The sequence below is a fragment of the Dermacentor variabilis genome, chromosome 1, assembly GCF_050947875.1.
Source record: "Dermacentor variabilis isolate Ectoservices chromosome 1, ASM5094787v1, whole genome shotgun sequence".
NCBI lineage: Eukaryota > Metazoa > Arthropoda > Arachnida > Ixodida > Ixodidae > Dermacentor > Dermacentor variabilis.
In genome coordinates this window covers 20454311-20470926 of record NC_134568.1, presented here as the reverse complement: position 1 = coordinate 20470926, position 16616 = coordinate 20454311, and the positions used below count along the sequence as shown (strand labels likewise).

At 47.5% G+C, this 16616-nt stretch overlaps 1 protein-coding gene and 1 non-coding gene across 2 annotated transcripts; one reads left to right on the top strand and one right to left on the bottom strand.

Moving 5' to 3' along the window:
- Window positions 1-7325: 7325 nt before the first annotated feature.
- Window positions 7326-7407, bottom strand: TRNAS-AGA (transfer RNA serine (anticodon AGA)). The gene has a single exon. It is a non-coding gene; the product is annotated as a tRNA-Ser (tRNA).
- Window positions 7408-14934: 7527 nt separating this feature from the next.
- Window positions 14935-16004, top strand: LOC142570295 (tetraspanin-33-like). The gene has a single exon (XM_075678691.1). The coding sequence runs from the start codon at window positions 14965-14967 to the stop codon at window positions 15802-15804; it is 840 nt and encodes a 279-aa protein (XP_075534806.1). The 5' UTR covers window positions 14935-14964; the 3' UTR covers window positions 15805-16004.
- The last annotated feature ends 612 nt before the right edge of the window (window positions 16005-16616 follow it).

Sequence of the window (16616 nt, the reverse complement as noted above, 5' to 3'; positions counted from 1 at the left end):
GTAGTCTTTCTAGCCTTGATTTGACAGTTGTCAGTCCAAAGAAACATCCACTTCTTTTCTTTCTTCAGTGTTAGGGCTTTGGAAAACATGGCCTTGTTACATGGGGTCAGATGGTCGTTTACGAAGATAGGTACGTTAGAAATGCTAGAGAAGCCTAGATCACTGACACAAAGCTTGGCCTTACGTGCTTTACTGATGAAGTCCGTAAAGCGCGTACTTGAGTCAGTAAAGCACGTATAAAATACTTGAGTATTTTATATAAGTACAAGCACGGTTGTTATTGGTGTTGTAAAAGTAAATTAATTATTCTCTGGCGCTAAATCGGGAACAGAATTGCAGAAGAATGCATACCCTAGTTTGCCCTAGTGGCAACACCTGCTTCAATCTCAGTCATACAAAGCTTACGTAATGTTTTGTGCATTATATAAGATACTGTTGAAATAAAATTAGATCTTATGCGATAATATCTGAGTATAGCTTTGTTCACTGTGCCGCAAGCAAACATCGCTACAGATTGAAGTCAGTCTGAAGACATGTACTTCCCATCATTCCCATGCTGGTACAACCGTTCTTATTGCAACTCCCGTAGACACTAGCGCCAGAGTTTCCTCTAGTAATTATTGTCTGAAACTTTATGCCTTAAGCAATGAGCGGCAACGGAGCCCGCTGGGGAAGAAGACGACTAACGCGCGAGCATATAGGCGTAAGTGCGTTCGAAGGGTTGTGGTAAGGGCTGGAAGCGAGCCAGCTGTGGAAAAAGACGACGATGCCGAGCCATTTCTGATGATGATTGTAGGTCATGATGATCACGATAGTTTCCTCTTCACAGTGAATGGCTCACACCCCTTAAGGAATGATAGGCACGGAGCCAGCTGGGGAAGACGACGACGAACGCGCGAGCATATAGGTGTAAGTGCGTTCGAGCTTTTATGCCGAGGGCCGCAAGCGAGCCAGCTGTGGAAAAAGACGACGATGCTCGAGCCATTTATGATGATGATCGTTGTTGTTTTTGTTGTTAATGCTGATGATGGTGAGCACGACGACGACGGCGATAGTTTCCTCTTGCCAATGAATGGCTCATACCCCTTAAATAATGAGCGGCATGGAGACAGCTGTGGAAGGAGACGACGACAAGTAACGCTTAAGCAGTGGCATACGTTCTTCGAGCATGCGCAAATTTCATGGACGCAAGCATCAAAATTGATTTTTTTAAATAATTTATGCGGTTTAACGTGCCCAAACCGCGATCTGATTATGACGCACGCCACAGTGGGGGACTCTGAAAGTTTTAGCCACCTGAGGTTCTTTAACGTGCATCTAAATCTAAGTAAACGGGTGTTTTCGCCTCATCGAAATGCGGCCGCCATGGTCGGTATTCCATCCGGCGACCTCTTGCTTAGCAGCGCAACACCATGGCCGCTAAGCAACCACGGCATTTTTTAGACTATTTATTGTAACAACTCGTATCCAGCGGCTAAATGTTATAACGGTTCGGAAAACGAACCGTTCACTTCGCCGTTTACGTCACTAAATGTGCCACTCCCAAGCCGTCTCTGGGCTTGGGACTCTGGGCCGTCCAGCAGGTCCACGACGCCGCCAGGAAACTCAACTTCCCGGTTCCGTCGTGGGAGACGCCCACTCCATGAGAGCCCAAAGCTCTCGTGGCCTGCAGGACCTCGAATAAAGTTGATTTCCTTCCTTCCTTCCCAAGCCGGAGGTGGAAGAAGAGGAGGACGCTACCAATAGACGAGAGGGTGCTACCTCTGAAGTGTACGTCATCATATGATGAGCTAATCGAGGAACAGCAGAATGTTTATGCTTCCTAATTAAATAATAAATATAAATTAAATATTATACGGCAAGTTCTAAAGTATAAACGTGTGGGGCCGGGCGTTTACGCAATGCAGAAGTAATTTATTAATGTCATTCTTTTTCATTCTCAGCTAACAGGTGGTATTGCAAGCGTAAATGAGTTGGCAGAGCGCAGCGCTTTGTCGTCTGCTACCAGGAGCTTGCACGATGCACGCAACAGGAATGCACTACCAGCACTTCCGAAATAGCGAGCGCGACAAACCCGTGAACTGGTTCTTAGGGTCACCGTTACTAGCCGATTATATCAATTTTCCTTCTTTTTTCGCCCTTCGTCATCGGCTCGGACATGACTCGCTCGCCGTCGCGCTGCCGCTATTCCATGCGACTTGCCCCACTGCGCGCCGTGCGAGAGAAGCAATTGAAATTGCAATTGAACTCAGACATTACGATGTACGGGCCCTGCATTGCCTGCGCGAAATAAAATCGAAGAGTGTGGTGCTGACGGTGCTTGCTGTGCCGTAAAATTGAGGAACAAAGTGTGGCACTCCCGGGAATTAGAGAAAAAAGGGCAGCCAAATAATAGATCTCCACAATATCTTCCCGTCCTGACTGTATAGTTTTATCATCCGAACGAAGGAAGCGCTGAACCAGCCTAGGTTGAACCGTTCTGATTGCTGAACGGCGATCTGCGAGCTATTCACGCTGGCGATAGCATGGGGAATTCGATCTCACCATGCAAATATCTCCTTGGTATTGACTTTGAATTGGAGGTCACGAGAAAGCTGACCCAGCCCTTCTACCGGCCAACACAGTGATTGCGAGAGCAACTTCGTGGACAGTGTCGGCAGCAGAGACCTATAGGCCATTCTGATGAATGCTTCGCTTCCGACCGACCTCTGGGAACTGTAGACCACAGCGCGCAATGACTACCTCTGCCTGGAATGATGTACCACTGTTACGCTTGCACCCGAGTCTCCTCCAATTGATAGCGTAGCCTGCAAAAGGACTACTTTGAACGCGCATCGCACTTCCATCCGTGGTCGACACCAAAAAAATTGGAGGACGCTTAAGCTTCGCCTTCAAGAGTGGAACGCGACAGCGTTCCCGTCGACCCGCCAAGGGGTGTAAGACAATGGGCTACGGCGCAGCGACTACGCGCCCCGCATCGGACGCGGTGAGCGTCGAGCAACGCAGCGTTCGGCGCGACAACGAAATGTGCGCCTGAGCAAGCGACGCACGCCTGAGCCTTAGAAACAGCTCGTTTCTAAGGCAACACCGCGTTCACTAGAGGCGCTTTTGTACCGCTTCGAAGCGTCGAACTCGTGGCTCAGTGGTAACGTCTCCGTCTCACACTCCGGAGACCCTGGTTCGATTCCCACCCAGCCCATCTTGCAAGTTCTTTTTTTATTCATGAAGTGCCTGCTGGGATTTATCGCTCACGGCCAACGCCGCCGACACCGACGCCGACGACACCGGCTTTTCTGCGACACAAGCTCCTTAACGCTGTCGCGTTAAAAAGCAACGCCAAGCAGACGACATAGGCAAGTGATAGCCTCCAAAGCAACCAACGCGCGCGACGCCTGCGTGTCTCCGGGGTCGCAAGCCAACCGCCAAGCCACAGCAATGGAACCCAAAGCAGACTACCCCTTCGCCGGTTCCGCTCTTAGCCAAAGACGGGTTCGCTTTGGAAATGATTGACAGATGCGTGACGTAACATCATAATTTGCGGTGCCGCCCCGCTGTCTCTGACGTAAGCAAACTTTTGACCAATCAGATGAGGCCAAGTGAACCGGTTCCCTTCCGAACCGTTATAAGATTCGGCCCCCGTTATTCTGCACACGAGGATTTAGTTCGCGTGAGTGCCACCACGTGGCGTACTGACATTAAGCTGTTCAAACTTCCCGCTGTGACGCGATGATGACGTCAGCAATACAAAAATAAAAGAATTAAAAGCTATCCCTACGCATTGAACTTCGCCACATTGCTTGTCCCGCCGGCGTTATCAGTGTTCTTGATAAGGCGTAGCCGCTCGTCGCCTGGAAGTGACTTATCGTCCTAAGAGCGTTTAGTCATTGAGAAAGGAATATAACAAGAGCGGACACTCGCCGAAAAGTGGAAGCAGGAAACAAATCACTCTATAGTATTAAGAGGAAGCTTTAGCTAGGGCCCAACTCCGACGCGGCCTATTCAAATACATGTACAACGCAAAAACGTTTTTCTGAGATAACCTCTGGACCGATTTTGATGAACTTTGTTGAATTTGAAAGAGAAAGTTAAATTCTAGTAACTGTTGGAAGCGGAATTTCGATTTAGGGCTTGAATTTTCTTGAAACGATTTTCAAATATTTGACCGTTTGAAAAAAATAGAAGCACCAAATTTACAATTTCACAGCTCTGCATCAAGAACCGATATCGCAGATCTGTAAACGGAATCCATTAGATCATTCAAAGCGGACAAATTCAATCTGTCATTTTACATCTTACATGAATTTGTTACGTTCGTTACAACGCTTTTTGCAAAAGTTGTATTTCACTATGATTAATTCTTTTTATATTCATGTGTAACGTATCAATTTTGTCCGCTTTAGATGTACTATTAGATGCAGTTCACAGAATTGTATTATAATTTTTAGTGGTTAAGTTACAGAGTTGTAAACTTGATAGTTTCGTTTTCTGAAAATTTTCGATTTTGCCAATTTTTAATAAAAAATTAACAATCTACCTCAAAAATTCGAAACAAACAGTCACTAGATTTTAAGTTTGTCTTTTAAATGCAACAAACCTCGTCAAATTTGGTGCAGTGGTTGCCGAGAAAAACGAATTCTCCTTCTACATGTATTTAGATAGGAGCACTCGAGCTAAAGCTTCCTCTTAACGCCGACCGCTTGCTGCCGCGACATGGAACAAAAAAGAGTGTGAAATGAGATTAACAGAAATTGTCTTATTCTTCTTATTCTTTCCCGGTAAAAGCAAAAATATCTGCATATAAATTAAATTAAACTTTGCGGCTTACTTCCGTTGCCTGGCGACGGGCCAATCGGCGAATGACGAGCCAGATGCATGCGTCATTCGTCAGGCACGTCGCCGAACCGAGAGAGACCGGCCGCGCATCTGAGCGTTGGCCTGTTCGGTCACCCGTCTGCCTGTTTTTCTATTTTTGGATTTAGCTTGGCTTGGTGGGCACCCGGCGAATTCTTGCGTTCCTTCTGAACTTCGACATGGCACCACTGCACTATTGTACTACGGCAAGGTGAGAAACTTTCTTCGACAGTCTGCGACGCACTTCAAGCAATTAGGCTTACTGCCCGGCACCTAGGCTAGACTTGTGACGCAGTTAATGAAAAACAGCGTGCTCGAGCTACACAATCTCGGAAGCAATACAGGTGTTGTGTAACTCGCTTTCATTTACCTGAAATACTTGAAGTGATATTCAGGATCGCTCTGCCGCAGCTCCTGTACGAGGTGGTGGTACTCGCCGTACTCCGGACGCTTGTCGAAGATCTCTCTTATGTAGAGGGACATCTTCCTCTTGCGACGCAGACGATGTACCAACAAACGGAGAATAATGTTCCTTCGTACGGGGTATGTCCGCGCCATCGCCGAGAACAAATACGAAGCAGATCACAAAGAGGGAGAAAAACGCGCGCGAAATCCGTACGAAACGAGGGAGACACTTCACAGGCACAGGCCCGAGTGGCGAATGAAATTGTTTCGCGGGTTCACGACAGGTGGCGCGACGTTCTGCGCATTAACTGCGCATACGCTTTTCCAGCTGAGGCCGCTGCGCCGCGTCGGAAGTGGTTGCAGTGTAAAGTGCCGGATTTGCGCCTGGGGCGGCGTCGCGGACGTGACTTATCCAACCGCAACCGCCACTCGCCCGCGCGCCGAGAACGTCGGAGTATAAAAGAGCCTTAATTACCTATCTCGATTGCTGACCGATTCACGCTCCCGTCAGCTTTTGAACTCCAGCTGCATGCTCCTGAGCTCGCACAGCGTGCCGCACCTGAGAGTAAAAGGACGTTCCACGTTCTCCGCGTTTTGCCGGTGCACCCCGCTGGCTAACATTGCCAGTGCCGGCCAGGCCTAATCTTGCACGAGAATTCCCGAGAAACTGGCCAGAGGGATGGCGCCACGGTAACCTGCGGCGAATAATCTTTTCGTCCACTGTCATTTCTCTTACCTGATTATTTCTACATTTCAGTTAAACGTAGCATTTGCCTTCCCCTATGGTCTCGCTGGCTTCATTGTTTGTCACGTCCTATTTGATTGTCACTAACAATAAAAACTTAAAGGAGACCCGACTCCAGTTGGCATGCAGGGTGATCATTCTTAAGTTTTCCGGAATGTTTATATAATCGCTTGCGGCAAATAGCACAATTCTTCTCCCTTAGCTGGATTATTCGAAGTGATAGACATTCTATCACGAGAAATGGAAACACATATTCAACTAACTATCAAAGATCCACTAATTAACTTCTTAATTACTTTACAGCCCATATTTCAATACGAATTGTAGCCGCTGAGCTCTCAGGGTGACGAACTCTCAGGGTGACAGCAGCTTCGAGGTATGAATTTTCAAAGTGCCGAGCGAAATCCAAGGGTGTTCCAGTTACTTATTGTGCTTCAATGCATAAACGAGCGTTTTCTTTAAAAAGTAAGTAGGACAACAGTGCACTCTTACTGCCAGTTTGATTGCGCATATCTCCAAACTGGCGTCATTCTGGACGTTCATTCCAAATAGATATACCTTGCACACTGACCGGCTACAATTCATAAATTGTAATATGTGGCATAATGTAATTAATTATTAATCAGTGTACTTTCATTAATTAGTTGAATATGCGTTTCAATTTCTCGTGCGAGTAATGTCGGCCTCTGAGTAAATTAGCTTAAGGACTAGGATTATGTTATCAGCAAGAGGCGATCTTTAAATATTCCGGAAGTCTTGTAAATTCCCAAACCGTGTATATGTAACGCAAAGCATGCTTGGTTTGGTAGAGAATTCTGCAGCGGGAGGGGCTAACGCTTTTGCGATCTTCTGGGCCTGCCTGTCTATGTCCAGTCGCTGTGGCCTGCGTGGAAGGCGACAGGGAAAGCATACCGCTTCATATCCTGCGTCAGACTGGCAGCTGCTGATACCCTGGAATATGTGGGCTACGATGGCCGACAGGGTGGTTGGTGAACACGAAGTTAAGCACCTGGACAGATGAAATTGGAGTGTTTATGTGTACGGAGATTCGAATCCATGCTTCTAAATACATCGCGCAACCGGTAAATATCTCATATTTGATGTATCTATTTTTCAGATGAGACATGAAAACATATTACTAATGACGTTGATCGCGTAAGTTCTATTTCTATGCTTATCGTATGCTGCAGCAACGCGCTAAGCAAAGATTGCAGTACCCTTGCTTCTACATCTAAAATAAAGAGATATGAAGCATAAAAAAACGTGTCAGACCGGCTCCCCGAAGAAAATCATACAGGCTCGCCATGTAAAAAAAAACAAAAATCGCAGTCGACAGGATTCGAACCTGTGCGGGGAGACCCCAATGGATTTCTAGTCCATCGCCTTAACCGCTCGGCCACGACTGCAGCTGTCAGCTGCGTGCATTCGGCTCGGTGAGCGTCGCGTTGCAAGCTCTTTCTCTTTTGTTTGCGAGCGTTGCTGTCGCACGTGCGGCCAGCCTTTTCATTGTGCACGAGGTCACTTCAACTGTGTTGTTCGCGATGTAGCACGCACGCAGTGAAGGTACTGGCTGCGTGTTTGGCCAAATGCAAGGAAAGGAAAAAAAGAAAGAAACAAACAAGAGCACGACGCAGATTCGAGAAATAGCCATTGTAGGCGAGATATCCGTCCTTAAAATAGTACCGCCAAATGAATTGGTATTAAATTTCACACTCACCCTAAGTACCCCCCATCAGTTCAGGGCGACCTTCACTAGACCATCCGATGCATTTCCTGACAAACTTTCGAGATGAACATCTCGAAATTGGTGCTCGACTTACGATTGATGCTAACCGAAAATTACTTCGCTACTGCTCGGCTTCAATTTCGCAGTTGCACCCGCCGTGGCGGCTTAGTGGCTACGGCGTCGCGATGGTAAGGACGTGGTCGTGGGATCAAATGCCGGTCAGCGCGGCCGCATTTCGATGGGGGCGAAATGAACGTTAAACATCATCAGGTGGCAAAAATTAATCTTTCACTCTGGGTGGCCCGGGCAGCCGCGCAGGATTCAGCCGGGCCCTCTGTACCTTGTAAACCATCTGCGCTGCGCACAGAGTCCGCGCTTCGTTGTGTTTTCGCCACTTAGTTCGTGTTGATACGAGCGGTAGCACAGAGGACAATTCTCCCGCTGCTGCTGCGGCCACGTTGCCTCACTGCCGCGTTTTGACAGCGAGTTTCCGCGGTCATCGAGTGAGGTGTGTTCAGGTTTGCTTGTGTGCGCGTGATACCATGTTCGTTAATTTAGTTAGGATGCCTGTGTTTACAAGTTCATACGGCCGATAAAACTACTATCCTTACTTCGTATAGCTGTCCACTAATTTGCTATCGCAATCGATGCTTCGCCTTTCCGGCGAAACTGCGACTTTATTTTTATTTCTGACGGGCACACAACCATCGAGTTATTTTGCATGCGCTCAGGTAGATGGTTCTATTAGGCTACGGACGTGCGCACCGGTTGCTCTTCGGCAAAAGAGTCAAGGGGTGATTCCTGCGTTGCTGACTGCTGCCGTAGTGCCGAATCGGAATATGTCTATACCAGTGTGTGTGCTTCTTTATTCTTATAATAACCATTTATGCAAGCCCATCCGCATTCATGTATAAATAATGCATATTTACATACGGAAAATAGTTTTTTTGCCACTTTATGATCAATCTAAAAAAAATCGCGGAAAATCTTTTCCAAATAGGGCCCTCTGAACATTTTAAATCTGCAATAACAAAATCGACCCTGGGGTGGTGATGGGGTGGCATACTTGGCGAAAGAAATTGGCGCTCAGAGGGTTAGAGGTGAAATCGAACGTTGGTTGTCGGAAACAAGTGAGAAAGAGAAGGCCCACCTAGAGTATTTTGGAACCACCTTAACTTATTCGGCAACAAGTCTCGAACGATACTACGACATATCCTAAACGGAGGTGAAAACAAACTGGATGGGGACGCGGCATTAAATTACACCCCGAAAATAACAGCCGAATGATTTCAATGTAATGACGAGGTCGATTCTGATAAAAAAATAAAGAGCATAAAGGAGAGCCAGACAGAAAAGGCTGAGAAATCTTAACTGCAAAAAAGCCAACGATAAATATCCTAACCTCAGAGCCACAGGGTTAGAGGAGGTTCCCGTTAGTCTGATCAATGAACTAGGATTAAAGAGTAAGGGAGCGGTGTCAAAGGCACTAGAATAAAGTTTACAAGACAGACGAATACCAGACAGTAGGCGACATGGTATAATGAACTTAATTTATAAAGCTAAGAGGGAAAAAAAGATACAATTCACTCATATAGACCGTTGACCATCACATCGGTAATATACAGGTTAGCAATGCGGGCAAATAAAGTGAAACTGCAAGCATGGGCAGAACATAATGGCATATTGTGAGAACTTCAGAATGGCTTCATGCGGAATCGGTAGGCTTCTGGATGATAACTTATTGGTCCTTAATCAGTGTATTCAAATATCCGGAGAAGAAAGGAGGCCGTTATATGCAGCATGTTTAGACATTACCGGAGCGTATGTCAATGCTGACCGCAACATTTTTGGGATATCCTGGAAGAAGGCCTAAGCAACTACTGTATAGAGCTACAGCTTCTGAGGTAGATTTACCTAGAAAATACCATTTGCGTTGAATGGGAAGTGCTGAGGAGCGAGGAGAAAGTTTATGTCATCAAGGGGTTGAGACGGGGGTGCCCTTTCTCCTGGCTACTGTTTATGATATACATGGTAAGGACGGAAAGGGCACTAGAAGTAATCGATATCGGATGTAATATTTCATGCAAACAGGCGGGCATAATTGTAGAGCAGTAGTTTCCAGGTTTGTTTTATGCGGACGAAATTGCGTTGCTTGCTAACAAGCAGAGTGATATGCATCATCTGGCTAATATTTGTGGACAGGAAGGCGAGAATTTAAATGTGAAATTTAGCGTTAAAAAATCAGATCTAATGGTATCCAATGAAAAAAATTGAACAGACAGTGTCAATACAAAACTGGGAAATACAACGGGCAAAATGATTCATATACCTCGGTGTACACTATAAAAAATTCCACGCTTAATCTCACGCTAAACTGTAATTTTAAGCGTGACGCGCATGTAAATGAGGCGCGGATGACATTTCAAGCAACACGTGACCGAATATAAGCGTGACATTCCTTCATTTAAGCGTGAGCGCAAGACGGTCTGTCATGGTTCTGTCTTGTGCAAGCGTGAGCGAGCTGCGTACGCGTGAGAAACGCAGATCACACGCTTAACATCCCGCGGAGCGCTCGCGCGAGAACTCTCCACCACGCTTATAAAAATCCAAATAAGAGAGCCGTGATATATCACGGGGTCTGCGCAGAGCGTGGGCCAGGGACAACAACGCTTTGCGCATTCTCGCTGCCCTGCGGTGAATTCGAAAATTTTCTTGGGGAGGTTGAAGGAGGCCGTTGTGTTTTCGTGTCTGCGCTCGGCCATTTTTGGTGTGGATTTTCCGGCGGACTGCAATGAGCGACGTTCCTTCATTGCAGCACAGAGCTTCCGGTCTAATTGTCAATTGTCTAATTGGCATGCGAGGTTGTAACCACACGTGCTACTGCTCTTATTATTGCTCTCATTATTGTGGTGATTTGACCACCTTTCCTCTGTCACTTAGCTGCTTCTAAAAACTTCCAAACCAGAACATTTTAAGAGCAGTCAGTCGGAGGAATGTCAGAAGAATTGCAATCACTGTTAAAGCAGCGAAAAAGCAAGCTGTCTTCGTTAGCACATTTAGTCCAAAAGAAACATGTTTTCGCCTATACAGTATTATACTTTTGGTATTAAGAAATTTTCTTTTCTATTTTTGTTTCAGATCGCGCTAAGTGACCTTAAAGGACCATTCATTGTCTGGGGGGAAACAAGGCTCCTCATCTCCAGCTGTGAGCATGCAGGAAAGCATGGAGATCAGTAGTGTTACATCCCTACAAAAGGCACTATTGATGTGTCTATGCCTTTATGGTATGTAATATGTAACATATCCTGCTGCATATCGGCAATTTTTGTGCAACCAACTTAACGCCAAGAACAAGCAAAGAAATATCATGGGCGCAAACACGATTAAAACATTTTTTCATCGCAATGCGCATTTAAATCAAAATCATATAGAGACTTACGCTTTCTCAGCGATCTGAAACCGCTTTAGCTCTGGAAGTTTTGTTTTTAAGCATCAACGTTTCATTGTATCATATTTCCTGGGAATGAATATTATGAATAAAAGATTTACCCCAGGAAGAAATATGTGTAAAATACTTTTTTCACAGCCTAGAATATTCGTCTTTCTCAGAGAAAGAGGCTACTGAAAAAGAATTTGATCAGATGTTTTGGGCTAACAATCGAAGAAAGAGGGCAATATCATGGTTATTTTAATGCGGGAAATTCTGTCCTGACTTCCCTATCCTACACCAGCCTTGCTATCTTTGAACGCGTGGCGCTACAGAGCACGGTTGAGAGTGCATTCGTCCTTTTGTGCAATGAGATACGGAGGGGCTTGTTTACGTTTTACATTCCTTGGAGTCGTTGAAATGTGCCAGGGCTTTGCCAAGCCCCTTCTGAGTGGATTAGTTTCAATGTCATTGGCGGGAGCGCCTTGCGCAATCTCTCTGACCGTATATTAAGCTTCTCCTTCTCCGGAATTCTTCAATGTCTAGCGTCCTGGTTCGTCACAGTCTGCGCCATCGAAGCAGAAGTTAAAGAAGAGGACTGCGAAGAGCTTGGTGAGCAAAGCTCGCTTCAGAGATGCGACCCAAGCGCCCAAGCCAACCATGGTCGGTGTTTCTTCGTTGCTTCCAACGCATGCAGAGAAGGGGTGAGTGAGAGATGGGGCATGCTAAAACCGCTTAAACTTCGTAAAGTAGTGCCACGCTTTGAAGAATGCTGCCTCCTCCTCGCGCGCTCTAGCCGAGGCCGACGCCGCTTCGCTATTGGCCTAATAGCATCACGTGGGCCCTCGTGCAGTGCATCAGCACCACGTTTGCTCGAGAAGCGTCTACGGAGTGGTGAGGAGCGCATGTTGGCGCCGTTGCTACCATCGAGCAGTGTAGGAGGCGCCATGGTCGAGGAGGGAGCGTGAAAGAGAGGAGAAACGAGGAGGAGTGAAGGCGGAGGAGGAGACTGTCGCTACTTTACGAAGTTTAAGGGGTCAATCCATCCCCTTTACCACCTCGGAAACCCTCTCTAAGTGTGGAGATTGCTCACGCCATAATAAGTGTAAGAACTGGGGTCCTTTGTCACACTGATCCCGGGGCCGTGCGGGCGTTGGCAGAGATGGAGTCTGCAGACGCAGGCGAGCACAGCAAACAGACTTTACTGAGAACAAACCCAAAATAAAACACACTGAAAATGTAACTCAAAACTCAACTGACAAAAATAAAGCTCCACACTTGCGTAGCCTAAATATGTCCTTATCCTCCCCTAAGTTCGTCCTTAGCACGTTCCGCGCGAAAGTCCGGCAACCCTGGCCTATGGCTGCACGCTTACAAAAAGGAACGCTCTTACAAGGTTCCGTTGTCGCACGTCACTCCAAGTCCGATGTGCGTCGGCTCTTGGTCACCGTCAGTGCTCCCGCCGACTCCGCAAGTCTTGCTTCCTTGGTATCGGCCGGCGAGCTCCTCCGTCTCGGATGCCGGCTTCCCGAACTCTGTCGGTGACGGATCACTCCGGCCTGCCTGGCTAGGTCTAACACCTCGCTCCACCGCTTCTCCGAGTGCCGGCGAGAAGCCCCGGGGACTTTGGTCCATGCTGGTCTGCCGAAAAAGGGGGATCCAATTCCTGGAGTGTCCGGCACTGCCGTGTGAGGCTGCAGCAGGTCCAGGGAGCCTCGCTAGAACGTCGCCGAGGGCGACGGCCACACCCTGGGTCGCCAGCGTCACGGGCCTGTCCGAACCTGCGTGGCTCCCGTCGCCAATGCGAAGCTGGCGCTCCAACCTTCTTGGCCCTGAGCCACGTCGATAATCCCCAGCTTGGCGCCGCTTCTCCTCCGATCACACCTCGAGTCACGCGCCTCGAGGGCTCGTGCCGTTCCGATCGGTCCCGGTGCACGTCGTGCTCTTCGTTTCTTTTTGTGTCCCTTGCCTCTTACGTATGACGTCCTTATCACGTCTGCTAAGCGAGGAGTTGCTGATCACTCCTAGCAGGCGTGATCAGTAAGCGTGGAGAAACATCACGCTTAGATTAAGCGTGTAAAAAAGACTGCAAACGCACGTTTAGGTAAGCGTGGATTTTTTTAGAGTGTATAGATAAACGAAGGCATTAGATATATAGAAACACAGGGGAAAACAATAGTACTAAATGGGAAGATAAATGCGGCCATAATGAAACACAGAGCGCTATGTAAATACAGTACGTATGAGGTGCTCGGGGTATGTGGAAAGGTGTAATGTTTCCCCGACTTACACTGGGGAATACGGTTGTTTGCCTCAAGTCGGTGGCACAGTTAGGACTCGATAGTAACAAAAGGTCAGCGAGATGCCTCGTATTGGGCGCTCACGGGAAGACTGGAACTGAAACCGTGCAGGGTAATATGGGCTGGACAAGTTTTGAAGTGAGAGAAGCTAACAGTAAAACTATGAGGAACGACGGAGAAATATGGAAGAAAGTGATTGGCTGGGAGAGTGTTCAGATGTTTTTACAGGAAGAACATTGATTCACAGTGGAGAAAAAGAACTAGAAAGCTTACCAGCAAGTGTGCAAGCGGTATAGTGAGCAACATGGTAACAAAGAACGTTAAACGCCTGTCAAAGTGGCTGAGACAATCTCCTGGGTGGCGGCCACGGAAAAGAAACTGGCTATGAGTAACTAGAGTAACTACCTAAGAGGTAAAAATGAAATCAGGAAAGAAACAATTTATGATAACTTAAAGGCAAGCTGTTTCCTTTTCGAAACGAGATCAGGATGCCTTAGTACGAGTAGCTTTAAAGCGAGGAACACAAAGGAAGAAGCATGTACTTGCTGCGGTAAACCTAGGGAAACGATGGAACATGTTTTATTAGAATGTGAAGATTACCCAGCTGTCGGTTTAGCTCCACTGGCTTCCTTGAAGCTCCTTGGTTCAGGGATAGCAGGGAGAAAGTAAACATTTCTGCAACTAAGAATAATAAAAGATGATTGGAGATTTGGTGACAGAAAGGTAGGGAGACTACAAACAACGGAGGCATACAAAAACAATGTTGCCAATAATACATGTAGTGAAGAAACCTTGATGCAGGGAATTTTTCGTTTGTAAAAAAAATAAGATATGTAACACATTAGGCAAAATACAGAAAAATACCTTGGTGGCCCACCCACCACCCCTTTTCAAAGGCGCTCTCATAGCATTCATCCATCAATCCATTAGGAGTGCTGGCATGTCGTGGCAGCGGACCCGATGGAAGTATTTGGCAGCTTCCCGGGCGCAGAAAAGGCTGCGAAGCGATTGGTTTCTGGCAAGAGGCGACCGCTGTAGTGTTATCACTGTCTGATTACATAGTCTTCATGCAGGGCTAACTTTGTTCTTTGCTGCGCACGCTACAGGATGCATAGTAGATCTGCCAACCTGTCGTTCTTAAGCGATAATAAATTATGAAAACAAAAAAGCGCGTTCAACATCCAGATAAAATATCAAGATCCACTGCAAATTGCCCTGTTCCGATGCCTATCTCTCACTTTCTCCTTTCTTTTTTCATTGAGTACACCACAGCGATGGCTGGCACGTGCCAACAACGCCCATAGTAGGAATATCATAGTACGTCGTGGACGCCATTTCTATCAGCTGATCAATTCTTTGAAAATCATAAAGCGAAGGCAGCAGACACTTGAGAAAGCGCAACGCGCATGTCCGTTGGATTCTTGCCTCAAAAAGGGGCGGAAATACTATAAATACTTGGACCGAGAGCTAAACACTGTAATTCTGTACGTGGCACCGCAACCGCTTAGCCATGTCCGTAGAGCTGCTGCTTAAGGGAATACTCTTCTTGGTGAACTTGCTGTACTGGTTCTTCGGAGGCACGACCCTGCTAATGGGCGTCTACCTCTTCATGGTGAAGGTGCGCATCCTGCACCGCTACGTCGATCTCGCCTTCGATCCGGCCGTGTTCTTCATCGTCGTCGGCTGCCTCGTCTTCGTCATAGCCGGACTCGGCTGCGTCGGAGCACTGCGCGAGAACACGCGCTTGCTCTGTCTGTACGGTTTTTGCCTGTCTGGTATCGTGGTCGTAGCCTTCTTCGTCGCCGTGCTGACCGTTGTATGGCCCACACTGGGCCCGTCCAACAGCTCGCGGCATCTCGAGAACGTTCTGCGGCGCGCAATAATCATCTACAGGGACGACCCGGACATGGAAGACCTCATAAACACGCTCCAGTCGTCTCTGCGCTGCTGTGGCATCACCTCCCGGGGCTACCTGGACTGGCAGCACAACGCCTACTTCAACTGCTCCCAGTGGAACCCGAGCCGCGAGCGCTGCGGCGTGCCCTATTCCTGCTGCAGGGACCGGGGCAGCTTGCCCAACGTGATGTGCGGCTACGGTGTTAGGGACACGTCAAAGAGGTCACCTGCCTCGATCGAGCGGGCGATATACACGCAGGGCTGCTTGCAGGCGTTGGCCGCCTTGGTGAGGGAAAACTCCGTGTTGGTCAGCGTGGTGTCGGCGGTAACCGTGGGGTCGCTCGCTTTGGGCATCGCCGGCGCCTGGCTCCTCGTGAAATCTATCGCTGAGGTGAGACGAGTCGTTATGCTCCAGAGCATACCTACGCCTCATGCACGAACGTCCTGCCTGTAGTCGATAGTGTGAATCGAGCTGATGGCCGCTCTTGGAAGCGGTAATTCTATAGGCAGCCCAATGCGCGACTCGCATACTTGTCATTTTAACATAATGAAATTATTTCAACGCTTTTAACTCCTTTTATGTTTGCAACTTTACGCCGTATACATTCTTGTCAGCTTATTTTAACTTGGTCGGCACAGACTAATGTTTTAATGCACGCGCAATAAAAATTGGCTTTCATTGTCCGTCCGTTGTTTCTCGTGTGATTCATTGTATTACTTTAGCCCAAACTAGCCGTCGTCCTTGCACGATCTCGTTTGATAAAATGACCCCTGATATAGCCCAGAATGCTGTACTACTAGGGGTCTACGCCTCACTGGTCTCGCCTTTTAAGAATACTTTAAGAATACTGTGCCTTATGAGAAGTAAAATTGTTCACCACTCTACACTCTAAGAAGTATTCCGGGGAAAACGGGAGTAACTGGGCAGTTAGTCCTAAAAAGGGCGCTTTCGTCCCTCAAGGGAGTAACTGCATGGATGTGCGTGCCGTGTGCAAATTTTGGAGAGTAAGTGTTTAGTCCCTGGTCGGAAAGAGAGCAACGGGAGGACGAACGGCAACAGTTACTCCCCATGTGCTCCGCTGTTTCCGTCCGCGTCGTGGAGTGATGCGGCAAAAACTGTATTGTCTATAAATCGTGAATAGTTCGAAGTTCTTGCACTGTTTATTGAACGACATACAAAGCAGCACTTTGCCTCTTCGTGAGAAAATTGCGTGAAATATAAAGTTGGAATGTGAAGAGCCATGCCCTTAATGCGCGCACCATGAG